The 27,983-nt window shown below is 46.5% G+C and overlaps 1 protein-coding gene across 2 annotated transcripts in view; it reads right to left on the bottom strand.

Moving 5' to 3' along the window:
* Positions 1-27,983, bottom strand: part of ADCK1 (aarF domain containing kinase 1) — a 147,199-nt gene that overhangs the window by 31,404 nt on the left and 87,812 nt on the right. For both annotated transcript variants that reach the window (XM_049899480.1, XM_049899479.1), the window contains exons 5-7: positions 25,652-25,810; positions 13,201-13,359; positions 3,563-3,679 (exon numbers count right to left, since the gene is read on the bottom strand). In XM_049899480.1, coding sequence (XP_049755437.1) covers positions 3,563-3,679; positions 13,201-13,359; positions 25,652-25,810 — 435 coding nt within the window. The remainder of the gene's footprint in view (positions 1-3,562; positions 3,680-13,200; positions 13,360-25,651; positions 25,811-27,983) is intronic.

The following is a 27,983-nucleotide window of genomic DNA, read 5'->3' as shown; positions in this document are numbered from 1 at the left end:
TTTCCTTTCTGAGTCTCTGACTCTTCATCTGCAAAATGGAGACAATAAGACCTAACATAAGTTTACCATGAGAAAGGGCCTGGCACAGGGAGGTATCGTTAGCTGCCACGGAGACTGCCCCTGACTTATGGTGACCCCATGCACAATGGGATTGGACCATTGTGATCCATAGGGTTTTCTCTGGCTGATGAGACCCCCAGGTGTTTCTTCCTAGTCCATCTTAGTCTGAAAGCTCCTCTGAAACCTGTTCAGCATCATAGCAACACACAAGCCTCCACTGAAAGATGGGTGAGCACATGGAAGTAGGTATTCAACGAATATAAGTGCACATTTATTGAACATCTATCTGGCAAGAGAGGAAGGAGGAGAGGACATGGCCCAGTGACAATGAAAGTACCATGCTAAGCACTGTTTACACATTAACTCACCCTGTCGTCACAACCTCTCTTAGCGGTAGTTACTGTGTTGTTGCTGGAGAGTTGATTCAGACTCATGGTGACCCCATATGTGCACAGTAGAACTGCTCCACAGGATTTTCAAGGCCATGACCTTCTGGAAGCAGATCACCAAGCCTGTGTGCCGAGGCACCTCTGGATGTGTTTGAACCACCAACCTTTGGGCTAATAGTCAAGCACTTAACTATTTGCACCATCCAGGAACTACGATCATGGTAGGTGCTATGATCATCCCCATTTACAGAGGCCACACAGCCACCAGGAGGCTGTGCTCCCAACTGCCACCAAAAAACCCGCTGCTGTTGAGTCAATTCCGACTCATAGCAACCCTATAGAACAGAGTACAACTGCCCCATAGAGCTTCCAAGGAGAGCCAGGCAGATTCGAGCTGCCAACCTCTTGGTCCGCAGTCGTAGTATTTAACCACTACACCACCAGGGTTTCCCACAACTGCCACAGTGTCCCGCAGTTCTACGTGGCTCATCTGCTGAGCCTGGGTGTGGCTTGCCCCTCTGGGCCATCCCGCCACTGGAACCACATGGTCATTGTGTGTTGCCTCAGGGGGAGCAGGAAAGAGCATCCCTGTTTCCAAACTCTTCTCTTTCCTGGTGGGCAGTGACTGTTCTATTTACTGGTCCCTTCCATTTCTTCCTCCCCACCCCGTCAGAGTAGCAGATCACAGCCCTGCACTTCTCAAAACCCTTCAGTGACCCCCCCACTACCTCTAAGGTCATGTCTAAGCCCTTCACCATCTACTCGTACACCCCTACCCCTACTCATCTCCCCACACTCCCCTGGGATCCCACCCCCTCCCCTTCCTGTGCCCCTCACCTGGCCAAAGCCTATGCGTCCTCCCAGGAAGACCTGTGGGTAGAGGTGAGTGGTTCTTCCTCGTATTCCCCAGGTCTCGCTCATACCCCTCCTGCTGCCCCAGATATGGCTAGAATCACATCCAGATTTAGCTGTGTGTCTGATTACAATGCTAGGCTGTGAGCTCCTTAAAGAAAGATTGTGTCTGATTCCCCTCTGAACCCCCATAGCGCACATATAGTAGCTACTTTAAAATGATGAATTTTGTTCAAAAGGCACAACCCCTACCCCAGGGACCCTGTGGGGACCAAGAAGAAGAAAATGGGGCACAGGCTACAGCCCCCACTAGCCTGTTTTCCCTGAGGCCAAGGGGGTGGGAGGTGGAAGACACAAAATCAGTTGCCCTCAAGTTGATTTCAACTCAGGGCGACCCCATGTGTGTCAGAGTAGAACTGTGCTCCATAGGGTTTTCAAAGGATAATTTTTTGAAAGTAGATCCCCAGGCCTTTCTTCCAAGGCACCTCTGGGTGGACTTGAACCACCAACCTTTCTGTTAGCAGCCAAGGACATAAAGCATTTACACCACCCAGGGAGACATAAGCCCCTCTTTTTTCCCTAGCTCTGTAAAGCTGATACAGTTGGCTATTGCAGTCCTCCCAGGGGCCTCTGGCTCCTTTCTGCATAATACCTTGTGTTCTGCGTAGCGTCAGGGAGAGGAGAGGGCAAGAAGAGGGAGGGCCAGTATCCAGTTTCCACAGGGACAGAAGGACTGAGTCCCACTGATCTCACACCTTGCTCTCTGTGGCCACTCAGCTCTGAGGGGCTCAAATGGTACAAAAAAGATGAGAAATTGCTTGTCCAAGCAGGAGCTGCAGGGAGGGGAGGTGCTGTGTGATGTATCCCTGAGGGTAGGGTAGCCCTGACCCCTACACCTGGGGCACGCTGGGCTTCCGGGACACAGCATCTCCCACCCAGGGCTGAGCAGTCCTAGGATCAGCAGTGCCCAGTGGCAGGGTGGCAGCACTCTGTTCTGCTCTCTGAACCCTGAAGGTGAAAGGCTCCCCCAGCAGCTGCACTGTGTTTGGGCCAAAAGGTAGAGATGTCCAGTAATGGAAACAGCAACCTGTTTGGCTGGCTGGTTGGTTCATTCCTTTGTTCAGTAAATATTCATTAAATACTATGTGGTCTGCACTGTGCTAGACCCTGGGGAAACTATTTGAAGAGGTAATGAGTTCCCCATCACTGGATGCATTCCACAAGAACCTGGTGGATCCCACACTAGCGATGTTGTATAGGGGGATTATGCATCCCCTGTCTCTGTCCACTACACAGGTTGAAACATCTTCTGCTCCTGAGTCCACTGGAGAGCTCCCTGGCCATCACGGCCCAATTCACAGGCCACCTCCTCCCCTAAAGCCTTCTCTCTCTTACTCATCCCTTCCTGGCTGAATTACAAGTGTTCTGAGTTACCAGAACACTTTATACACAGCTCTATCGCCATACTTACCAAAGTTTATTAGAACTGTTTTTATATATGTCTCTGCTGCATTACTCTCTAGATCACATGCTCTTTGAGGACAGGCCTTGCCTCTGTTCCAGTATCTGCAACAGGCTACATGCCCAGCAGATGCCCAAGAAATGCTGGCTGAGCTGAATGGGCTTAACCAAAGAGATGCAGGTAGCAGGGCTCCTCAATTTTGTCTACGTGTTTTCCTAACACAGGGGAGAGGGAATAGGACCCCCTAGTGGTGGGAGGCACTTAATTTACTTAACTCTTAAAAAAAAAAAAAAAAATTTTTTTTTTTTTACATTTTATCTTAAACTTCATACCAAGTTCTCATTCGGCTCCAAGATACAGCCATGTTTGTTTTACAGAAAAATTGTCGCTCTCAGTTGTCATGTGGTTGGTAGTGACTTTGCTGCTGTTGTTGGGTTGTTTGTTTTTTACAAAAATAAAGATGGAAGAACTTATTTGAAAAAGAAAAAAAAATTGTCAATCTCCTTTACATCTTCAGGTGAAATAAGGGAGTATCCCAAAGTTCACCCTGAGGCTCAGCAGGCCCCTGCCCCCACTATGTACTGCAAGTACCAGCTTTAGGAGACAAGGCATAAGGTTGGACTAGATGAGCTGAAAGGTGCTTTTTTACTCTGAGATTTTATAATCCTTCACACATGGCCCACATTTCAATGCAGTGGGGCCAGACCTGAGGCCCCATCCTGGCTATGTCTGCACAAGCCAGGCCACTGGACCGAGCCCCCATCCTCCAACACAGCAGCCCCTGAGCTCTAGGCCTCACCTCATTGACGTCGATCTTGTTCCTCTCCATGTAGCCCCTGTCGTTGACCTGCCCACCGTCCACAAACTCCATCAGAAGGACCCGCTTGGTGGACAGCTCCCAGTGGATTCGGGGGACCTGGAATAGGAAAGGGCAGGTCAGATGGTTCAGGAAGGTTAGGAGCCAGGGGTGAGGCACAGAGAGCCAGACAGCAGGGATGCTCCTTCCCACAATAGGAGAAGCCCAAGAGGGGCCTCAGCAGTGCCAGGGGTGGGGGAGGGGAGCAGCCAGGCCAAGAGAGAAGGACAGACTCCTCTGTCTCCATCATCTAGGCTCACTCCTCTAGAGACCCTTCCCACCCTTGGGCAGCATAAATGGTTTACACTCAGTTACTAACCAAAAGTTTGGCAGTTCAAATCCACCCAAAGGCACCACAGAAGAAAGGCCTGGTGATCTACTTCCATAAAGGCGATAGCCACTGAAAGCCCTAAGGAGCACAGCTATACTCTGAAACGTGGAGTTGCCGTGAGTGAGAACTGACATGACAGCAACAGGTTTAGATCCGTGGGTGGCAAAAACAGTTTGTGTTCAACTATTAACCAAAAGGTTGGCCGTCCAAATCCACCCAGAGGCACTGCAGAAGAAAGGCCTGGCAATCTACTTCCAAAAAATCAGCCACTGACAACTCTATGGAACACAGTCCTACTTTGACATGCATGGAATTGACACCAGTCAGAATCAAGTGGACAGCAACAGGTTTCCTCTTGTATACTGACCACAGAACAGCTCCCCCAACCTCCTCAGTGCCTTCCAGTCACAGTTAAGGGTCCAAACTAAAATTGGGACTTGGAGGAAAATAAGTGAACTACCTCGTACCTGGGCCAGAGTCAGTGTTAAAAAAGCTAGTTTCCTCTCCTCTTCCCCCCACCAGACCCATTTCAAGCTCCTCGCATGAATCTTAACCCTCAGCCTCAGTTTCTGCACCGGTGCAATAGGTGTACTGCACGTACTGAATGAGTTTTTACCAGATGATAATTTTTTGGGTTAGGGAATGATGAGTTTTTTCACGCCCATTTCCTTCAAGCCCTGTGTGGCAGACAATGCTGGATTCTAATCTATACCTGTTCCCAATCCTCCTCGTCCCCTTTCTACCTTCAACTCAGAGTCAGGAAAAGCTTCTCTCTCTCCCTGCCTTGCAACTCGAAATGGGTTATGAGACATAAGTGGACGTCTGCTAGGGGATTCTGGGACAGTTTTTATTCTGCTAATAAAAAAGGATGCTGCAGATGGTACTGCTTCTCTTCCCCTTTTCTTCCTACCTTGAAAGTAAATATGATACCTGGAGCTGCTGCAGCCATCTTGCAACCACGAGGAAAAGCACATCACAGAGATACGAGACCTGATATTGTCAAGTCACTAAAACAATGTCAGCAGGTAGCTCCTATAAGCCTTCTTGCCATGTGAGGGAAATAAATCCTTTTTGTTTAAACTGGGCATTCAGTTACCTGCAGACAAGTGCATTCCTAATTGATATGCCCTCCAACCCCCTCGACTCTGTGAATACCCAACGGGGAAGAAGAGAACAGATTTCCCCAGAAATAGGCAAGAGATTGGACTCCACCAAAGGCTGCTGGCTGCCACGTGAGTGAACGGCACCCATCAGTACCACCATGGCCAGCAGGGCAGAGTCACCTGGTTTTCAGCACGCCCCATTCCCCCGACAACTTGATGGGCTTATTTCCTCTTAAAAAAAAAAAGAAAAAGAAACTAGGGCAGCTAATTCAAGTATTTGGGGGTACAAGGTTTTCCTCTACCCAAACCACCAAAACTCATCTAGTAGGCAAGAGACCCGTTTCCTGTTCCTAGTTCTGATAATAATTGCTGAGCCTTAGACCAGCCACTTAATGCCTCTATGCCTTCGTTTTCTCCATTAGAAAGGAAAATTTCTCCTGCCCCATTCTCAATTAGGAGCTCTGAGGGTAAACTGGGCCGTTCTGACAAGTGAAGCACTCTGGGTTTCCTGGAACAAAGGTTCCAACTGAAATCAAGGAGTAATTTGGGTGTGCTACTTGCCTGTGGTTTGTGTCATTTGAAAATCTGGGCCAACAGAGAAATGGCTGATTCTGTGTCACTCTGAACTTAAAATTTAGACTTGCGTGGCATTTTTCAAAAAGTGCCTTTAAAAATATGAGCGCGAGTTTTTGTTGTTATTGTTGCTCGTGGCTTCCGAACGAAAACGACATGTTTTGGGGTTCAGTTCTTCCCTTGTGTTTGTTTAAAAAACTAAACTTGGTTGTGGGCACCTGGGGCTTTGGAGACTCAAGGTCAGTCCCCCAGCTGGGCCTCCCTGGGGTGACTTGGAAAATAGCCTTGAAAGAGCCATGGGTAGAAAAAGAAAACCCCAAGCCTGGGGATTCTCTGGACTCATAAATCGGGGATATGGGTGAATTTGGGTTTGCCCCTTGTCTCCCTTCACATGTAACCATGTCCAGCCTGACAGACTACCCGCCTTGCTCCAGCTGCTTAGATCTGAAATGACAGAAATATCAAAGCTGGGAAGTAAAGGGGTTTGTCACGGGTGCTCAGGGAAGACCACAATGGCCCCTTGGTGGACATGACACTGCAATGACTGCAAAACGCCGAACTGCTCAGTTAGCAGAAACTTGGCTTGATGGGGGACACAAGATCATGTGATCTGCCTGTAAATCACTACATGGACAGGAGGGCTTGTGGGTGTAGGGTGAAATTCACTTCACCCCACCACCCCTGTCCCTACTCTACTGCGTCCGTCAAGGAAGAGAGAAGGAAAAGAGAAATATTAAAGAGAGGCAATAAGAACCCACCCCCATCCTGCAAAACAAAACCAAACCCTCCAAGAATTATGGTCAGGGTGCCCTCTGCCCCACAGTCAGGGTCACACCCTGGCAGTTATGGGTTGATTTATATTCCTGAAAAAGACAGGCTCAAGTCCTGTTTCCTGGTACCTGTGAATGTGACCTTATTTGGAAAGTGCCGTTGCAGACGTATTAGTTAACATGAGGTCATACTGAAGTAAGATGGGTCCTAATCCAGCATGACTCAAGTCCTTAAAAAAGTGGAGAAGAGACACAGAGAGAAGAGGGCCATGTGAAGTCAGGGGCAGTGACGCAGTAACAAGCCAAGGAAAGCCTGAGCCCACCAGAACTGGAAGAGGCAAGGAAAGATCCTCCCTTAGAGGCTTTAGAGGGAGCATGGCCCAGCCAACACCTTGATTTCAGACTTCCCACCTCCATAACCGTGAGAGAATAGACTTCTGTTGTTTTAAGCCATACAGTCTGTTGTAATTTGTCATGGCAGCCTGAGGAAACTAATACAGTAGCAGTCATGCCCCCTGGATCCAGGTTCAACCTCCTTGCATCAGAGCAGAGGCCCTCTACTGGGAGCTCCACCACCCCACAATGACACCAAACCTGACCCCCAGATGGAAGGCACAGAATATAGAAAGTTCTAGACCAAGAACTGGGCCTCAGCCTCAGCCCACCGTGCGCTAGCCTGGCCCTGAGCCGAGCTTCTGCTTTGTTCCAGTGCTTTGGTCAGCATGCCTGTGAAGCAGGCCCTGGCTGGTCTGGGCTAGCACCCATCACCCAGGCTGCAGGCCTCCCACAGCCCAAGCCCAGCAATGCAGAACACAAATCCCAGGTCAGACTGTCGGGCTGGAGCCCCGGCTCTGCCACCCACACTCTTTGCGACTGTGGGTGAGTTTTATAACTTCATCTGTAAAGTGATGACATTTACAAAGGAAGTAACAATCCTGACTTCATACTAGCGTGTGTAGATAATGATGCCAGCCATGTACAGTTTCACAGGTGGTTCCAATACACAACCAGGGATGGAAGTCACTGGTAGAGAGTTCGCTGTAATTTAGACTTTTCCCATGAATTATTACAAAGGCAGAGCAGCAGTGTGGTCTAATGCGCACACTAGAGCTTAGGTGCCTCCATTGAAAGCCTGCCTCTGCCACTTACCACTGTGCAACCTTGGGCAAATGGTTTGATCTTTCTGGGCCTCGGTTTCCCCACTGGTAACGTGGGGCTAATAATGGCACCTCCCTCATGGGGCTGTTAAAAACAGTAAATACATATAAAGTGTTTAACGCTGTCTAACAGAGCTGTTGTTGCTGCATCTGAGTCAGTGCCAACTCAAGGCAACCTTTCGTACAACAGAACGAAAGTTGCCTGGTCCTGCGCCATCTTCGTGATCGTTGGTGTGTCTGAATCTATTGTTGTGGCTATTGTTTTTTGTTTTTTTTAATTTTTATTGTGCTTTAAGTGAAAGTTTACAAATCAAGTCAGTCTCTCACACAAAAACTTATATACACCTTGCTGTTGTTGTTGTTAGGCGCCGTCAAGTCGGTTCCGACTCATAGCGACCCTGTGCACAACAGAACGAAACACTGCCTGGTCCTGAGTCATCCTTACAATCGTTGTTAAGCCTGAGCCCATTGTTGCAGCCACTGTGTCAATCCACCTCGTTGAGGGTCTTCCTCTTTTCCGCTGACCCTGTACTCTGCCAAACATGATGTCCCTCTCCAAGGACCGATCCCTTCTGACAACACATCCGAAGTATGTAAGACGCAGTCTCGCCATCCTTGCTTCTAAGGAGCATTCTGGTTGTATTTCTTCCAAGACAGATTTGTTCGTTCTTTTGGCAGTCCATGGTATATTCAATATTCTTCACCACAAATCAAAGGCATCAACTCTCCTTCGGTCTTCCTTATTCATTGCCCAGCTTTCACATGCATATGATGCAGTTGAAAATACCATGGCTTGAGTCAGGCACACCTTAGTCTTCAGGGTGACATCTTTGCTCTTCGACGCCTTGAAGAAGTCCTTTGCAGCAGATTTACCCAATGCAATGTGTCTTTTGATTTTTTGACTGCTGCTTCCATGGCTGTTGATTGTGGATCCAAGTAAAATGAAATCCCTGACAACTTCAATCTTTTCTCTGTTTATCATGATGTTGCTCATACTTGCTACATACTCCCAGTTGCTCTCCCCATAATGAGACAGCCCACTCCCTCCCTCCACTCTCTCTTTTCATGGCTATCGTGTTTTCTGAGTGCTTTCTAACCAAGGAGGCTCATCTTTCAGCACTATATCAGACAATATTCTGTTGTGATCCATAAGGTTTTCGTCAGCTAATTTTTTCAGAGATCAGCAGGCCTTTCTTCCTAGTCTTAGTCCAGAAGCTCTGCTGAAACCTGTCCACTATGGGTGACCCTGCTGGTATTTAAAATACTGGTGGCATAGCTTCCAGCATCACAGCAACATGCAAGCCACCACAGTACAACAAACTGACAGGCAGGTGGTGATAAGTAATATTATTATAAATCAGTAGTTCTTCATCTTTGAGATTCTTAGGACGCTACAGGGCATCTCCAGAAGCATACATGTCCCCTCAGAGTTTGTACAAAAGTTGTGGAGAGTCCCAGGCTCCTTATCTCTGACTGAGAAACCCTGGAAGAGCCCTGGTCATCAAATGGCCCACCACTGCCCCCATTCCAGACACACATGCTCTCATCTCTTCCTGTTTCCAACGCTGTAGTCATAAGGCTTCTCTCCTCCTACCTTATCCCCAGCTGTTCCTCAGGTTTGTCACTAACCTCAGCGCCTGTCCCTTCCCCTACACAAACACACACACAGAGATGCCAAATCTACAAACACCCTGGTCTTGACCATTCAGCCTGGCTGCCCCTTGCCCACTCCCAGTCTCCCCCATACCCGCTTTGCATTTCCAGCTTATCTGAGGCACGGAAATTTATAGCACAGGGCTGAGGTTATTAAACCCCACATACACAGTGGAAGATGCCTCACACACTGAGAGGTAAACTCTTCGCTGAGGCTTAATTACGTGCAGATGTTGTGATGGGGTGCCAGTGCGCAAAAGCAATTTATTTCCAGTTTGAAGAGCCAAACTGGGTTCACAGCACAAAATTCACTTCCCACTTGTTATGTGTTTAGGCAAAATTAATTACTCAGGAGCCTAATTCCGCCATTGTCATAGGAATGGTGTGCGCACTCTGGAAGCAGCAGGTCGAATTGGTGCATTCATTATTTACCCATTTGGCATCGTCTTTTCAAAAATGTGTGTTATTATTATTATTACATGTCTTGGTCTGACAGTTGCTAGCTGGCCCCAGCCAGGGGATGATTTCGCTGTTTCCATGGGAACAGTGGAGGAGATGGTTCTGTTTGTCTGGCTCGTTGTTCTGGCTCTGAGGAGTGGCCCTGCTGGGTAAGAGACAGCAGAATATGCTGAGCAGAGCACCAGACTGGAGTCAGACAATCGGGTTTCCAGCCCCGGCTCCTCCTGTCTATGACTATGACTGTCATCTGTAAAATGGGTCCATGGCTGTAAGCACCCAATGTCGTGGTACCTGCATAGTGTTCAGTGCAGCAGCGCCTGGAACAGAAGAAACCAAGACTTCCAACTGGTTCTTTCTGGATGGAACCCCTGTTGAGAATTTGCATCTCTAACAAGTTCCCAGGAAGTTATACATAAGACTACCTTGGGATCTTGTTAAGCTATACATCCTGATTCAGTACATCTAGGGTGGAAATGCAAACTCTCAGCAGGACACTTGTTAGAAATGGAAATTCTCAGCAAGGGTTCAAACCAGAATGAACCAGTTTGAAGCCCTGGGAAGAAACCTTCAATAAATATTGCCCATCCCTTTGGACACGATCACCACCTCCTGGAAGCCCTCTCTGAGCTCCTCATCCTGGGTTAAAAAAAAAAAATCAAACCCACTGCCGTCAAGTCGATTCCGACTCATAGCGACCCTACAGGACAGAGTAGAACTGCCCCATAGAGTTTCCAAGGAGCGCCTGGCGGATTCAAACTGCTGACCTCTTGGCTAGCACCCGTAGTACTTAACTACTACACCACCAAGAGGAAGACCATTTTATCCTGGGTAAGATGAAACAATTCCTCCTGATCATCAATAAAACATAGGTGTCTCTTTCACAGTACTGGTCAGCCTGTATGGTAACGACATGTTTATACATTTTTCCCCGAAGTGGAGCCCTGGTGGCTCAGTGGTTAAGAGCTGGACTGTTAACCAAAATGTTGGCAGTTCAAATCCATCAACCACTCCTTGGAAACCCTATGGGACAGTTCTATTCTTCCTATAGGGTCGCTATGAGTCAGAATCAACTCAACGGCAATGGGTTTGGTTTTTTTTTTAGACAGGAAGTGGAGTTCCTGGGTGTCCAAACAGTTAAAGTACTCAGCTCCAGCTCAGGTTGGAAGTCCCAGTCTACCGAAAGGCACCTCAAAAGAAAGACCTGACGATCTACTTCCAAAACACCATCCACTGAAGACCTACGGAGCACAGTTTACTCGGACCCACATGGGGTGGTCATCAGTCAGAATATTGCACAAGGGGTTTAACAGGAAGTTTTTCCAGGGCAGGTGACAACCATCTCTTACTTGTCTAGGTACTCTCAGCAGCACAGTGACAGATTCATAGGAAATGCTCAGCAAATGTAAAATAAAAGAATGAAAGAAATGGGATATGCAACTGGAAGCACATTTTGGACTCTACATCACTATGCTAGTTAGTTAATATTATTACTCACCTGAGGGAGCCAAGTTTTCATCAAACTAGTGGTCTGGGCTTTGATGAACAGGGTGGTGTTATCAGATTGAGATGTCTGGATTTACATGCACAAGAGGGTCTGTGCATCCACATTGACAATGGCGACCAAGGAAAAACCACCCAAGCATACTGCCTGTGACTAGACAGGCCTGACCCCCAATGCAAAGAACTAAACTTCTCCAGTGGCTACACCTTCCACCAAAATCCTGCGTCAAGACTACACTGATCACCAGAGCCATAACCTTGCACGCTGGGATCCAAGCTTTAGGATTCTCAGGTGGTTAGTATAGACACACCTTCAGTCAGCCTGTCTCTGTTAATCAATCCAGACAGCAGAAGTATAAACACTACCTCAATTTCTCAGGATGCCTTCAGAAGCTAGAGCAATAGAGATCTTCCCAATCAATGCTCTGAGCCAACCTCCCCAAGGTGAGCGCTGCTTGATGGTTTGCTTTGGAGCCAGGACACGGAATTCCCTAAGGGCTTTATGGCACTCTCTTATGGTCTCCTGATGAAAAAAGAAGGGCTGTTCTCTCCTTGGGGCTGGAAGCCAAGCTCTCCATGCAGACTGCCTCCAACCTCCTGCACCAACCCAATGAAGGGGTGCCCCAGGGTAAAAGGGTACAAACCCCACTAAGGGTAAAATGCAATGGCACACATCTCTCTCATCTGGGCAACATCAGGACAGTCCTCACAGAAGAGCTCCAGTGCCACTGCCTAGCAGAACATCCCTGATCTGCTAGGCCCATGGGAGTCCCTTCTTCTGAATGCTGGTAGCACGTACATGCGATACCACTGCAGACACTTAGGGCTGTGGCCCCCTATTATGTGGTATTACTCCCGACCTAGGTGTCTTTTGGTACACAGTCGGATCCTCCACAGAGCTTGTTCTGAAAATACAAATTTGTTACAATGTGATTGATACATCAGGAAAGAGTTTGATCAGAACACACATTTTGCATTTGCTTCCGTGCAATGTCACCTGTAAGGAATACTAGGTGAATGCAGAAAACTATAAGAATACTCAAAACGCACACACCTGAAACATCACTGAATGTGTCATGAACTGCACCCATCCGCATTTGTTCCTATCTTCTGTCCCACCACTTCATAATAACTAACAAGCTGCACGCCTTCCAATGCCCACTTCCACAAGCAAGCTTCAAGGTAAATGCCACAGGTATTGTAGTATTATGTATTTCTTAACCATCTAACACGTAGAAAACTGTGTTAGCATGTTTATTAGGTTCCTACCCCCCCACCCCGTTTTTTTTTTTTTTCTTTTGGAGTCCCTGGGTGGTGCGAATGCTTAACAGTCTCAGCTGCTAACCAAAAGGCTGGAAGTTCGAGTCCACCCAGAGGCACCTTCAAAGATCTCTGGTGATCTACTCCAAAAAATCAGCCACGGAAAATCTTAAACAGAGCACAGTTCTACTCTGACACACATGGGGTCATCATAAGTTGGAGCTGACTCGACCACAACTGGTTGGTTATTCTTTTTTAATGTATCACCAATGGAAGTTTTCGAGTGCTGCGCCTCTAACTCCATTTTTCCAAAAAGCCCTGGGGTTTCTGTTGTGTGACTTTTCATAGCATGGTGATTTTTAGGAACACGTATGTCATGTACAGCGGAACGAGCGTATACGAAATCAGCTGCTCTGATATAGACAAAGTGTGTAGAACAGTACCAGGAGCACAGTAAGTATCAGCTATCACTACCATCAACAGCATCATCATCCTATGCTTCATGGAAGCGGAGACAGTGGCTTATGGCCCTCGGATAAGTGTCTTCCAGTTTGTCAATACACATCTGTTTGACTGATAGACCAACAATCACATCCAGTGTTTCTTTGTAGCTTTGCCTTGGACGGCTCTGATATACAGCACAAATGACAAATCGTTCGTCCTTGGAAAGATGTTCCCACCCATGTTCTGACGGGGGGACGCTTGGGCAGGGACCAGTCTTCCCCCAGTGCTCTCCTACCACATCATCATGCCCCCATTGCCCTGCCCCTCCTACCTTTAAGAAGTCAAAGTGCTTGAGCATTTGGGCCACTTTCTCGGCATTCCTTCCTTCGTTGAGGAAATCCAGCTCCAAAGGCAGATTCTTCTTGGCTTCATCCACCAGCCACATAAACTCAAACTCTGGAAACAGCTGCTTCACAGCCAGGACAAGCACCTGAAATCCACCAAGTCCCCCTGTCAGTCAACTCATTTTTTAAAATTATTATTTCATAAGCTTGTTGTTAGGTGCCATCAAGTCAGTTCCAACCCAGAGTGACCGTATGTACAACAGAATGAAACACTGCCCAGTCCTGCACCACCCTCAGAATTGTTGCTATGTTTGAGCCCACTGTTGCAGCCACTGTGTCATTCCATCTTGTTGAGGGTCTTCCTCTTTTTCACTGATCCTCTACTTACCAACATAAGCATTTTTTTTCCTATGCTTTTTGTATGTCTGAAATATTTCACTAGAAAAAAATTAAATTCGGTAAGAAAAGCCTGGCAAAGACAAGAGAAAAAGAGTTTGACCATTTGGATACAAAGCTTGGATTTTTGGTAATTTGATCCCACTGTGGCTTTGGAGCCCTGGTGGCACGTTGGTTAAGCACTCGGCTGCTAACAAAAAGTTTGGTGGTTTCAAACCACCAGCTGCTCTGTGGGAGAAAGATGTGGTAGTCTGCTTCTGTAATGACAGCCTTGGAAACCCTCTGGGGGCAGTTCTACTCTGACTTACACAGCCACTATGAGTTGGAATCGGCTCGATGACAATGGGTTTGGTTTTTGTTTCTGGTGGATTCTGGAGTGATGATATGATTAAAAAAAAAAGATGGTTTTAAAAGACTTACCTGGCATTTCAAGTCTCGGTTTAATGATCTGAAATTAAACGTCACTAGCAGAGAACAAGACACCAGTGACATCTGCAGGGCATACCACACCTCTCTCTGCATGCCGGGACTCAGTTCTGAGGCTGCCCCATCACTGCACTAGAGAAGGTCTCACAAACTCACAGATGAAGGCTCTGTAGTGGATGAGCCAGGGTGATGCCAGGCAGTAGGGAGATGTTCCAACATTCCAGGAAGGAAATTCTCCTGCTCTCCTATATGCCCTCCTGGGTACACTACAGGTGTTCCAAGTCGGGCCTGGGGAGAAGCATGAACGTATCTTCCCAGTAATTCTTGGTATCAAATATAGTCTGAGTTCTCCAGGAACATCCATCTCCACCCTTGCTACTATGCCAGTTGGGAATAGCAAGAATTAAAGAACTGTGGACCTCTTTACCAAAAGACCTTCCTCATTCAATCCATCCAAAAGGACTTACTGAGCCCCAGCGATGAGCCTTGGCTTATACTCCCTTTTGCTACTAACCTAAAGGTTGGCGGTTTGAACCCACTCAGTGACACCACTGAAGAAAGGTCTGCTATCTGCTTCTGTAAAGATCATAGCCCATAAAGCTCTAAGGAACAGTTCCGTTCTGTAACACATGGGGCTGCCATGAGTCAGAGTTGGCTCAATGGCAATGTGACATGGATTGAATGATGTCCTCCCAAAATATCTGCCAACTTGGCTAGGTCATGATTCCCAGTATTGCATGATTGTCTACCATTTTGTCATCTGACGTGATTTCTCTATGTGTTCTAAATCTTATTACTATGATGTAATGAGATGGATTAGTGGCAGTTATATTGATGAGATCTACTAGATAATGTCTTAAGCCAATTTCTTTTGAGATATAAAGAGAGATGCAAGCAGAGAGACATGGGGACCTCATTCCACCAAAAGGCAATACCAGGAGTAGAGTACGTCCTTTGCACCTGAGGTTCCTGTGCAGAGAAGCTCCTAGGCCAAGGGAAAATTGATGACACAGACATTCCTCCAGAGCTGACAGAGACAGAAAGCCTTCCCCTAGAGCTGACACCCTGAGTTTGGACTTGTAGCCTACTATACTATGAGAGAATAAATTCCTCTTTGTTAAAGCCATCCACTTGTGGTATTAATGTTACAGCAGCACTAGATGACCAAGACACAATGGGTTTGGATTTTTGTTTTATATGTCATAAGGAGTCCCTGGGTGGTGCAAATGGTTAAGTGCTTGGCTACTAACCAAAAGGCTGGTGGTTCAAATCTACCCAGAGGCACCTCGAAAGAAGGGCCTGGCAATCTAATTCTGAAAGATCACCAAACCTGTTGCTGTCAAGTCGATTCCAACTCGTAGCGACCCTGAAGGACAGAGTAGAACTGCCAGTAGGGTTTCCAAGGAGCAAGTGGTGAATTCCAACTGCTGACCTTTTGGTTAGCAGCTGAGCTCTTAACCACTACACCACCAGGGCACCTGTTGAAAGATCACACCCATTGGAAAAAAAGAAGAAAAACCCTAAGGTTTTTAGTTTCTACTCCAACACACATGGGGTCTCTATGAGTCAGAATCTACCCAAGGGCAACTGGTTTGGCTTTTTCTGTTTTATGATGTTATGCCCAACACTGTGCTAAACTCCCCCCCTCCAAAAAAACCCAAATCCACCGCCATCGCGTCAATTCCGACTCATAGTGACCCTATAGGACAGGGTAGAACTGCCCCCATAGAGTTTCCAAGGAGTGCCTGGTGGATTCGAACCACTGGCCTTTTGGTTAGCAGCCATATCTCTTAACCACTAGGCCACCAAGGTTTCACAACACCGCACTGCGAAATACACAAGAAATCATTCTAAAGCAAGACCACTAGGCACCTGTGGCTTTGTTTTAAGCCCTACGTCCTAGGGGATGTACCAGACGCCGTTCTAAAAGGATCATGGCACAGGGTTATTATACTCAATTTCTATCGAAACCCTTCTTAATTACATTAGGCTACAGTCTAATTTCTTTTAAGTCTTGTCCACTCTTTCATGGGCTAGACCTGTGACCTTATGCTAATCGATTTAGTTTATGCTTTGTTTCTGTTCGTGTCACATGAAACTGGAAGACGGAGGCAGTGACCGAGAGGCCTGGCCGCATCAGTCAGACCCTGGCCCCTGGACGCGGCAGCCTCCAGACATCTGCATCACACCACCGTGCCCTCAGATGGCCCTAGGCTGCCACAAAAGGGGAGGCACAGCTGGCACATAGGAAACAGAAACAATTCACTAAGGCCTGGGCTGAGGGCACACAAGCCATCTGAGGTACCTGAATTCCCCTCTGGGCTTTGAGTTCAGGCAAGCAAAGCTCCCCAGTGCTCTGCTCCAGTCCAAATTCCAAGGGGCCTCGCCCAGGAGGGAGGGGTAAGAGAAGGAGCCACAATGAGGTTTTCTCATTTGTTCAATCAGTATTTATTGATTATCTTCTAAGTAAAGGAGCCCTGGTGGTGCAACAGTTAAGTGCTTGGCTGCTAACCAAAACATTGGTAGTTCAAAGCCACCCATTGCCTCTGTGGGAGAAAGACCTGGCAATCTGCTCCCGTAAAGATTACAGCCAAGAAAGCCCTACAGGCCAGTTCTACTGTGTCACATGGGGACACTATGAGTCAGAATCAACTCGATGGCACCCAACAACACAACAAGTCTTTTAGGCATTCACCCTGGGCCAGATGTGGGTATACATGTCACTTTAGTAGTGGGCTCTACACTTTGGGGAGGAAACTTCTGGCCAAACAATAATTCCTCATCATTTATTGTATGATCATTTTTCATTGTGAAAATTTTAATTATCAGTAATACCAAAACAGCACTGAAAGTCACTGCAAAGATTTTCCCGTTACTAATCAACTATATAATTAGTCATTATTAGCACTATTGGTTATTAACATCTAATGTCATTAATAGTAAGAGCAGTCATAGATTTTATCGGTTAATATTAATTGCTAATAACTAATTAGTAAAGTAATTCACAGCCCAAAATAGCTGACAGTACTCATAAAGCTGGGGTGATGAAGAAGTTTAGAAACCAAGAATGGTGATGGCTGTACTACACTGGGACTGTGATCAATGTCACTGGATGGTACACCTGAAAAATTAAAACAAACAAATGAGCAAAACTGGTTTTTAAAGCACTCTGTGGGGAGGAGAATCCACCCTCAGTTACTTTTAAAACGAGAGGGCCTGCTGGAAAGGAAGTCAGAGTTCTTAGCTTTACAGGTGGTCACATCCCCTTTGAAAACTTGATGCCAGCTATGAAGCCCAGAAAATTAACATACACAACTTTGCACATAATTTGGGGGATTCACTAACTCCTTAAAACTCACTGGGTGGGTAGTTCTGGGCAGAGGAGAGTAAAAAAAACACCCTACTCCGTTCCACCTTCTGCTTTCATTCAATTTCCCTTCTTAAGCGCCTGCGCTAAGCAGATTCATTTAGCTTTTGCTTTTTGACAACACGTGCAATCAACTAAAATAAAACAGGTGTTGTTATCAATTTGACTTTTTAGTTTTTCTTCCAAAATGTATTTTCTCCATAAAATTCTTTCAACAGCCAATGTTTTCACCAATGCCTAGCACAAACTCAACACTCGGCAGATGTTTACTGAATACTCACATGAGTGAATGAGTGAATAAATGAATGAATAAATGAATATTTAAAGTGGTTTGTCCCCTCCCCTGAGATAATTATACACTCACAGTCACATTATCCAAATGGACTGAGTTTTTCTGTTTCTGAAGTTTTGGTGGGGACAGGGATTACCTCTAAATTTTTCCCACCAGTTTCAAAATGCATAAGAATTCTCTACTTGATCTGAAACTTTATGAATCCATCAAGGTATTTTCAACAATTAATAATTCCTTCAAGATAAAATATTGAGACTGTTTTCCTATCAGAGTCATTGGTTCACAGGAGGAAAAATCAATTATTGGCCACACAGAAATATAATACAAAAATGAAGAGCCACATAAAAGCTTGAAAACTAGTAATTACTGTTTGTAATAGGAAAAAAAGCTGAAATTATCATTATTTTGTACCTACCGCACACCTAGAAAGGAGTCCTGGTGGTGCAATGATTCTATACTCAGCTGCTAACCAAAAGGTTGGCAGTTCAAACCCACCCAGCGGCTCCATGGGAAAAAAGAACTGGCGACCTGCTCCCATAAAGATTACAGCCTAGGAAACCCTATGGGGCAGCTCTACTTTGTCACAAGGAGTTGCTATGAGTTGGAATCAACTTGACAGCAAGCAACAACAACACATGCCTGGCATTATGCCACAAGGCACTTTACATACCTCATCTTGCCCATTTTACAGAGAAGGAAACTGGAGTTTTAAGAGGTTAAAGCGCCTCTCAAGGTCACAAGAGGAGCCCTGGTAGCACAGTCGTTTAGCGGTCAGCTGCTAACCAAAAGGTGCACAGTCCAAATCTATCAGCCGCTTCCTGGAAACCCTATGGGGCAGTTCTACTTTGTCCTATAGGGCCACTATGAGTCGGAATCGACTTGAAGGCAACTGATTCTGGTAAGATCACAAACTATGTACACCATCAAATGCAGGATTTGGACCCAGGTTTTTCTTGCTTCTTTCTTTATGCAGACCTGCCTCACGCAATACGACACAGGTCAATACAATAGGAAGCTCGAGATAAGGCATAGAAAGAGCTTTATAAACTGTAAAATGCAACTGAAACATGAGTCACTGTTATCAAGTTATTATATATTATAAAAGAAATAATGTTCCACGGAAAAGCAGCTCACTAAATAGAATGCCTGCACCAATCCAAACTGGTAAAAATGGATGTTTGACAAGGATCAAAAATCAATTCGGAGTGATGTAAATAGCTTACCATTCATGGGGTTTATCTTTGTTCTGATAAGTTATAAAAGTGCACACTTTTTAGAAAACAGAATTATAGGCTGAAGGGAAGTTTCCATGGAATGGCCTACGTCTCGGGATTTTTTTTTTCAGTACATTAAAAAAAATAAATTCAGCTGTTGGATTCTGTGCTAACAAAAACATTACCTAGCCACCCACTGTTCAATCAACACATTTAGAAAAGAAACAAGATGACAGACAGCATGCCCTGGAAATGCTATTCAAAAAAAGTCAAAAACATGATTTGTCAGGGTTCTTTATTTTTAGAGACCCTTGGGATGGGCCTGATGAGATGAAGAGATGGATTAGATTCCGCGGCTCTGGGGAGAGAGGCCCACCGCAATGTAGCGGAATTCCATTTTTAGGGAGGATTAGTATGCTGGGGGCATGGTACTTAGCCACGGGTTAGACTCTGTAGGGGAGTGACAGAGCCCTTGTTCATCATCAGTTTCAGAAAGCTTCAAAGATAAGTGGAAGGGATACTGGGTGGTACTATTGGGACCTGGGGGATATGATCTTACCACAGGCTCACAGACTATCTGAGCCCCGTCCTGCTCTCAAGCAATGGCATGGCAGTGAAATCTGGCCTGCTAAGCTCTCAGCGACTGTGGGCAGGGAAGAAATGCTACAGAGCCAGCCCACCAGCAGACAGTGGACTCTGCCTCATCAGTTCACCCTTCCTGCTGAATCACTGTTCCCATCTCTGGGCCCAATTAGTCTGGCTCTAGCCAGTCACTCAAATCAATAAGAGTCACTGGCTGTGCATCTAGAAGAAGAGTTGTCCCAACTATTAAAGGACAATATCAGGTGATAATGACAAAGCTTTATTAAAAACACCCTTGGTTGTGCCTTTCTCTTTTGTGCAAAGTCACTGACACCATCAGGTTCAGCTAACACCACTTATCAAGGATTTACCTCCATTTCTCTGCCATCCTTCAAGAGTCGATCCTAGAGATAGTCCCCTCCCCCAAGAGGAGTGCCAGGTTCAGGGGAGGCACAAAACACTAGGGTAGAACATGCTATTGGATACCAACCCAACAGCCATCACCCTCTCTTTCCTTGCTAAAAGAACCTCAATTTTGCATATCCTTCGTGTCTTCCAAGGAAGGAAGGTGAATCACGACTGCTCCAAGGCCAGTCAAGGTGTTCTCATTTCTCTTGCCAAGGGTGATTTAAGCAAGGGCATATATCCTAATTCTGGCCAATAGGAAATGAGGAGAATTCTACTGGGGGGCTCCTGGAGAGACTGTCCCTTTTTTTAAATAAGAAGTCTGAGTGAAGTAACAGGCCTTCTTTAATTTCAGGATGTCACCTACTTGCAATAGTGGGCATTTTCGCAACTGTTTTGGGACCATGAGGGGCACTAGCTCAAGGGACAAGCCAGGAGGCTAACATGGCAGAGTGGAAGATGAAAAGAATGTGGGTCCTTAAAAACCACGATGATAAATGTACCAGAGGAATGCAAGATGTAAGTAAAACAATGTGCAAGGAGAGGGGGCAAATGGAATTCTTCTTTCTTCACGATTTTTCTGTAACCCTAAAACAGCTCTAAAAGATAAAAGTCTATTAAAAGGAAAAAAAAAAAAACCACAATGAGACGCTAATTAGTCAACCTTGAAACAGCCGACCCTACTTCCAGATGTCTTGATATGTAAGATAATATAAGTTATTAGTAGTTACACCACTTTTAGTTGGATTTTCTAATACCTACAGCCAAAGCATCCAAACTGATACAACCATATCCCCCACCTCCTACTCTCCAAAGACTCACTCCTACAGACCTCTCTCCTTAAAGGAGAGACGTGTGTGAATTTACAAGCTCACTTCTTAAACTACAAATATCCAGAGGCTAATCCTATCAGCCACTCCCTCCTTAGTATGGATTACTTGAGTCAGGTTGCCTTCCTCTCAAGATCAGGCTGTGATCCACCACAGAGTGGGGTGGGTGTGGGAGGCCAGTGGTGGAGGTTTCTGGGCAGCTGCCGAGAAGCACGAGGGTGCGTAATACCGGCAACTGGCATGAAGAGAAGCTCCAGAAAGCTGCGCAGAAAAGTAGCTTTGCCTCCTTCTGTCTCAAAGTTGCTGGTAGCTAAGGGAGCCCTAATGCCCTCTAGAAATCATTCTTCTCCTGACAAGTTATCTGAGCACCTTTCCTAAAACCAAGACACCATCTGTCGTTGTCAGTTGCTACGGAGTGGATTTTGACTCAATGGTGGCCCATGCGCACAGAGTAGAACTGCTCCACAGGACGTTAAAGGCTGTAACCTTTCAGAAGCAGATCGCCAGGCCTGCCTTCTGAGGCGCCTCTGAGTGGGTTCAAACCGCCAACCTGTCAGCTAGTAGTCGAGAGCTTAACCATTTGTATCTCCGAAAGACTCTACACGCCATTTAGGCCTGCACCAAACAAATAAGTCATTTCAAATATAAAACAAAATGAGCTTTCCAGATGGACTCTTCTTGATTTTGTAGCAGAGAAAGGTGACCCAGGTATGAATTTTTTTCCCTCCAGAGGCAGAGTCCAGCCAACAGCTGGCACCACCAGCCAGCTAATGCTGATGGTCCATAGGGTAGTGACCTGGGGCCTCCTTCCCAGCTCCTCTCCTGAAGGCTGTGCACACAGGTCTTTGATCTGCCCTGCAATCCCAGGCCCAGTGTACCACAGTCACCACAAGGAGCCTCTCTGTACTCTGCACACAGCCAGCCTTGGCTGTGCTTTCCAAAGAAAAGCATCTGATGCTTATCTCAGGGAGGAAGATGCCAAATCTTTATTACTGCTATTATTGCTATTGACCTTACTGCCATCATTACTTAGGGAGCCAGACAGGCTCTAAGCAGAGAGAAGCGGCAACTGTCCTCCCAGCCCAACTGGGCCCTGATGCCACAGCCAGGCAGAGGCAGGTTCTAGCCTGGCTCAGAACGGCTGCTGGGTCTCCGGAAACCCAGGGCCACAGCTTCAAGAAGAGGATTGGGTCTGAGACCCCCAGTTCACTCCCAGCCCTGGCCATTCCCTGGCCAAAACATCTCCTCCTGCCACCTACAAGTGCTCTAGAAAAAGCAGGTTCCAACGAGATGCCCAGTGCCACTCGAAAACCCTGCTCCCAACCTCCAGCCAACTCCCTTTTCCATTGCACACAGCAGCTATTCCAAACCTTCACCCCCTCCTCGAGCCTCCAACGCCATCTCCTACCCCCTCATTCTCAGCAGATGGTCTTGCCTCCTACTTCACACAGAAAATAGAGGCCACTGGGCTGCTGACTGCTCAGCTGCCCACTTCTCTCCCTTTCCTCCCTCTGCCCCACACACTCATCTGTACCCAGCCTTACCACCTTCCTCTGGTCTCCAAACAAAGGCTGATCAAAGGCTAACGTTCCCACCTTGTGTTCTTAATGCCCTGAGTCTTCTCCTGGACCTCATTCACCAGTTACTTCTCTCTCCTGACTTCAATCCCTCACTGTCTGCTGCCTTCTTCCCCATCAGCTACAAGCCTGCTCAAGTCTCCCCAGCCCTTAATCCCATGCTCTGCTCTAACCACTACCCTAACTCTACCCCACCATTCAAGTCTAAACATTTGACGTTAACTGTCTCTACTACCTTGGATCTCATTTCTCTTTCACCCTCCTCAGCCCACTGTAGCTGCTCTTCCCAACAACTCTGAAGTGCCAGATCCAAAATACCCTTGTCAATGCTTACCTAATTTGACCTCCCACAGAACAATGTTGAATACTCCTGGCAGATTATATTTTCCAAAATGGTTACAACAGTATGTACCATCCTACATACTCTTCTAGAACCTTATCACTCCCCCATTAAGAGGTGCAGTCTATTTCTCCACCCCTGGAACCGAAGAGGGCCCTTGTGATCCTCCAACCAATCTGGCAAAGAAAAAGTAATGCTATGTGACTTCCAAGGCTAGGTCATAAAACTATCATGTACTTTCAGCCTTATTCTCTTGGGATACACACTCTTAGAACCCAGCCACCATGCTGTAAGGATGCCTTAACAGCCATGGAGAGGCCCACACGGAGAAGAACAAAGGCCCTGGCCCACAGCTCCGGCTGAGCCCCCAGCCAACAGCCAGTACCTATTTGCCAGCACGTGAGTGAGCCAGCTTAGAAGTAGACCCTCCAGCCTCCAGTCAAGCCACCCTCGCTGGCACTGCATAAAACGTAGGTAAGTCATCTCTACCAAGCCCTGCCCAAATTGCAGATCCATAAGCAAAATACATGGCTGTTGTTGTTTTAAGTCCTAAGTTTTGAGGTGGTTTGTTGTACAGCAATATATAACTGACACAGCGCTCTCTCTTGCTGAAATTTTTCAATGATGTAGCAACACTGCTCAATTCTGGTTCTCCTCCAATCTCTCTGACTGTGCCTTATTAGTCCCCTTTGTAAGTTTATTCTCCTTGGTTCACTCTCTAAACGATGGTGTTCCTCAAAGTTCTTTCTTGTCCCTTCTTTTTTTTTTGCTTTACATACATTCTCTAAGTGATCTCAACTACTTCCCCAGCTTCAGCTGCCATGAGTACCCTTGCAATAAACTCCAAATCCATATTTCCAGTCTGAACTCCAGACCAACAGGGATGTCCCTATCCAAAACTACTGACAGTAATACCTGACCCCACAGAGTTGCCCCATCACCCATTTCCCTCTGCCCTAAGATCCATCCCAACCCCCTTGCTTGTACAAGAAACTACATTTCCCAGGCTCCCTTTCTAGCTTGCTTCCAGCTAGGTTCGGCCAACAGGCAGCATTGGTGGCATACTGGGGGACCAGGTAAGGTGAAAAGCCAAGGTATTTAATCTCCCCATCTGCCTCAAATAGCATCTCTGGCAACAGCTGTGTATCCTCTGTGACTCCAACTCCCAGCTGACGGGTCCTATGTTTATGATCCAGTTTCCAATCAGCAACCTTCCTACCAGGTGGCCCCAGCTCCTGGGCTCCAGAGAACCACCTCCCCAATTTGTCCCTCCAACCTTGAGGGTAGCAGTAGCTTCCTCTGTTGGTTATGTCTAGACTGTCTCACCTTTCATTTGGTTTCTTAGCAAGTCTATCCCCTTCAAGCCCAATTCTCTGTTTTAAATTCCCTCTGTCGGAAATATCTATGGCAATTTCTTGTTTCTGATACATATGGTTAAAGGCACCCAACTTAATCATTTAAGCCAGAAATGTTTCAGTCTCCTCCTTCTCATTCATACCAGTCACTGACCCCATCCCATATGAAGCTGGTCGCAGACCATTTTGTGTCCTGATAATTCTACCCCTTGGCCCCATCCCTCCACTCCATTCCCATTACACTGCCTTGGTTCACAACATTATTCTTCCCCCAGACCAGTGCATCAGCCCTCAGTGAATCTCCCTGGCTTTGGTCTTTCTGCCTTCCAATACATCCTTCGGACTGCCAACTGATTTCTATTTCTAATGTGCATGTGATCATGATACTACCCTTATTAAAATTCTTAAATGGTTCTCCACCGACTACAGGAGAAAATCAGTTCCAGCTCAGTTCCACAAATACATATTGGACACGGTTCTCCACCTTGGCCTGGAATACAAAGTCCTCTGTGTGCTAGTCCCTGCCTACCTTCCCAGCCTCATCTCCAACTACTCATCAACTCATACCACTTGAACTAAGTGAAGTTCTCCAAGCAGATCCTGTTCCTCCAAGACTCAGGGCCTTCACACATGCTGGGCTGTCCTTCCCCTACCCGGCTGTCTCATGTGCTCAAGAGGGCACTCAAGCATCACTCCTGGGAAAGCCTGCCATTAGTCCAGGCACAGGGTTCCATCACACTCTGCACCCTTCTCTTTGACAGAGCTCAGGCCCCACACTGCAGCCATCTGTTTACATATCTGCCTTTTCCACTGACCTGGGTGCTCCCTGAGGATGAAGATGGAGCTCATTAACTCTTGTGTCCCCAGCACCCACCTGTTGCATATGCAGGGGAGCCCTTGATGTACGTGTCAAACTTAAAGTGAGCTGAAAGAAGAAAACTGGGAATCCAGAGCAAGGGAAGAGAACAAAGGAAAGGGAGAGAGAGAAGAGGTGGGAGAAGGACATGCTGGCAGGTTAAACAGATTGCTGACCTCCCCCTGGGGAGTGCTAGTTTCAGTCCCAAGCACTGGCCAGTGGCCAGCTCACCATCTTTCTCCCTTGTTCTGAGGCTGGAGCTAGAAAAATCCAGAGCAGTCTCCACTAGGGCTTCTCCCAGAGCCATTTTCAGGCATGTAAGTTTGTTCATTCAAAACAAGTGTCAGATAAGCAAACAGGCAACAAGCACAAAAACTGCTGCATGATCTGTATGTCATTTTTATATTCCTTGGTTGTCCACATGCTCCATTGTGATAACTTAACAAATTAAGATGTAACTTTTCTTCCCTTGAGAAAATCACCTTTGGTTCATCTCATTTCTACAACTTCTGCCTTGAGGTCTCATTGACCCTAGAAGCTGTTCAATGTGTTCTTAGACCACCCACAGACAGCTCCCAAGGACAAATCTGGAAAAGCTGGGCAACCCAGCCGCGAGGTCCCTAGGTCACAGAATTGTCATGACACCTCCTTCGTCATGGTCTCAAACTCTCCTCTCCCTGCTCTGCTGCTCAAAGGGGTACACTCCATCCACCAGCCTTGAACCAGCTAACGAAGGCTGCTGGATTCCAGTGAAGTCCAGAATGAGGACAAGGGAAGGAGGAAGGGGAAGGCTCTCACCTCCATCAGGAGAATGTCCTTCGAGCTCTGAGCTTGCACCTTGGGGTGCTGGACCTTCACAGCCACTGTCCGCCCATCACGCAGCACCGCCTTGTGTACCTGGGCCAGGGAGGCAGCCCCCAGAGGGGTGTCATCAAAGCTCACGAACAAATCTTGGATCTGTCAAAAGTGGAGAAAGGGCAGAGCAATTGAGAGGATGGCCTAATTCGGTAAGAGGAAGACGGGGCAGAGTCAGCACTTTCCAATGCCGACAGAAAACACATTTTCTGCTTTATGAGTTACGTGTGCCAACCCAGGGCCTTGCCTAGGCCCTTTGCTGCCACAGAGATTCCCACCCAGGCATATGGAGGGAAAAGGAGCAGAAGACACTGTTGGAGGGTTTATCTTCATGTACATGAAGACAAAGAAGTACTGTCTACAATGTTCAGAAATGTACATCATCTGCCCATTTAATTACCTACCACTGTACCTCCTGGGCTCTCACATATGGAGAATCACGAGTAAATAGATCAGTTCCTCAAAAAGTTAAACAAAGAATTACCATATGACCCAGCAATCCCACTCTTAGGTATATACCCACGAGAACTGAAAGCAGGTGCTCAAACAAATCCTTGGTACGCAGATATTCACAGCGGCACTGTTCACAATAGCCAAAATGTAGAAAACAACCCAAATGTCCATAACACATGAACAGCTAAACCAACTGTGGCATATACATACAATGGAGTATTATTCAGCCATAAAAAGGAATGAAATACTGATATATGCTACAATGCAGACAAATCTTAAAAACTTTATATTAAGTGCAAGAAGCCAGAGAGAACCAGTTATATATTACATGATTGTATTTGTACGAAATATTCAGAATATATAAACCCAGAGGGACAGAAAATTGGTGGTTGCCAATCTGAGGCTAGGGTTGGAAATAAAAAAAAGAAGGGGATGGGAAATGACTGTTTGATGGGTACAGGTCTTTTTTTTTTTTCAGAGTGATGAAAATGTTTGGAACTGGATAGAGGTGGTGGTTACACAATGTTGTGAATGTATTTGCTATGGACTTTTGAATTGTGCCCCAAAAATTATATGCTGAAGTCCTAACCCCTATACCTGTAAATGTGACCCTGTTTGGAAACAGGGGCTTCTGTTTTCTATTTTAATGAGGACATACCAGAGTACTGCAGGTTCTAAATCTATTTGCTTTTGAGTGGTGTCTTATAAAAGAATACATAGTGACACACACACAGGAGGAAGACAGACACCATATGAAGATCCCTCAGTAAGCCAAGGAATGCCAAGGAACGCCCAGGGCTACTGACAAGGAAGGATCCTCCCCTATAGCCGATGTCCTGATTCGGACTTCCAGCCTCCAAAACTGCGAGACAATAAATTCTTCCTCTTTCAAACCCACTCACTTGTGGTATTTGTGTTACAGCAGCACTAGGTAACTAAGACAATTCTAAATGCCACTAAATTTTATACGTCAAAAGGGTTAATTTTATGTTAAGTGAATTTCATCTCAAAAAAAAAAAATAAAATTAGTAGAATTGGTCCCAGGGAAGCCCAAGATAGAAATCAGATAGGAGATGTTCCAATTTCACCAACCTGGAGAACTCAAAACCCCCAGGCCAAAGACGCCAGACCCAATGGACAACTCTCGTTCCTCCCTGAGCAGCAGCCTCCACATGGGGCTTCGAGCCCACTCCCAGCCCAGCCACATGGGCAGAGACCCCAGGGCTGCAAGCCAGAAGCTCTGCTTTTAGTCCTCACCTGCCTTTGCTATGCCTCGCTTTCTCTATGAAATGGAAAGTTGCTCCTTACTGTTCCATCTTCTCTTCCCTACTTCTTTCCCTCCTTCCCTCTTAGGAATGTCATATCGATTTTCCTGAAGAAAATTTTTTTTCTGATTTGAGTGATCACATCCACATGGTCTAGAATATTCTACCAAATGGGAAAGAGGTTCCCAAAAGCTTCTTTCAAGATTACCCAAGGCTAAAATTTCAATCCCCTCCATTTCTTGCCTTTTAAGCCTCTGTATATCCTCAGAGTTCTGGAAGAAAGTCCACACATGCGCACATACACACGCATAACTGTGTATGTATATAACTAGTCACAGGCCTCCCCTCCTTCCCCTACCCTGCCATGCTCTCTCCTCCCCTTGGACTTCAGCAGTCATCTGACCACGGCCACCATCCCATCCCCCTGTCTGCCAGGCTGCCCCATCACTTTGCTAATCTCTTCTCATAAATCACTCCCTCCAGCCCTGTCATCATTTTTGTTGCTTTCACTGAACACTATCCCATTTATCAACATCCTGCTGAGGCCAAAGGCCCAG

Source organism: Elephas maximus, chromosome 10, assembly GCF_024166365.1.
Source record: "Elephas maximus indicus isolate mEleMax1 chromosome 10, mEleMax1 primary haplotype, whole genome shotgun sequence".
In the NCBI taxonomy this organism is placed as follows: Eukaryota; Metazoa; Chordata; class Mammalia; order Proboscidea; family Elephantidae; genus Elephas; species Elephas maximus.
The sequence above is the reverse complement of the archived record's forward strand: the minus strand, read 5'-3'. Positions and strand labels throughout refer to the sequence as shown.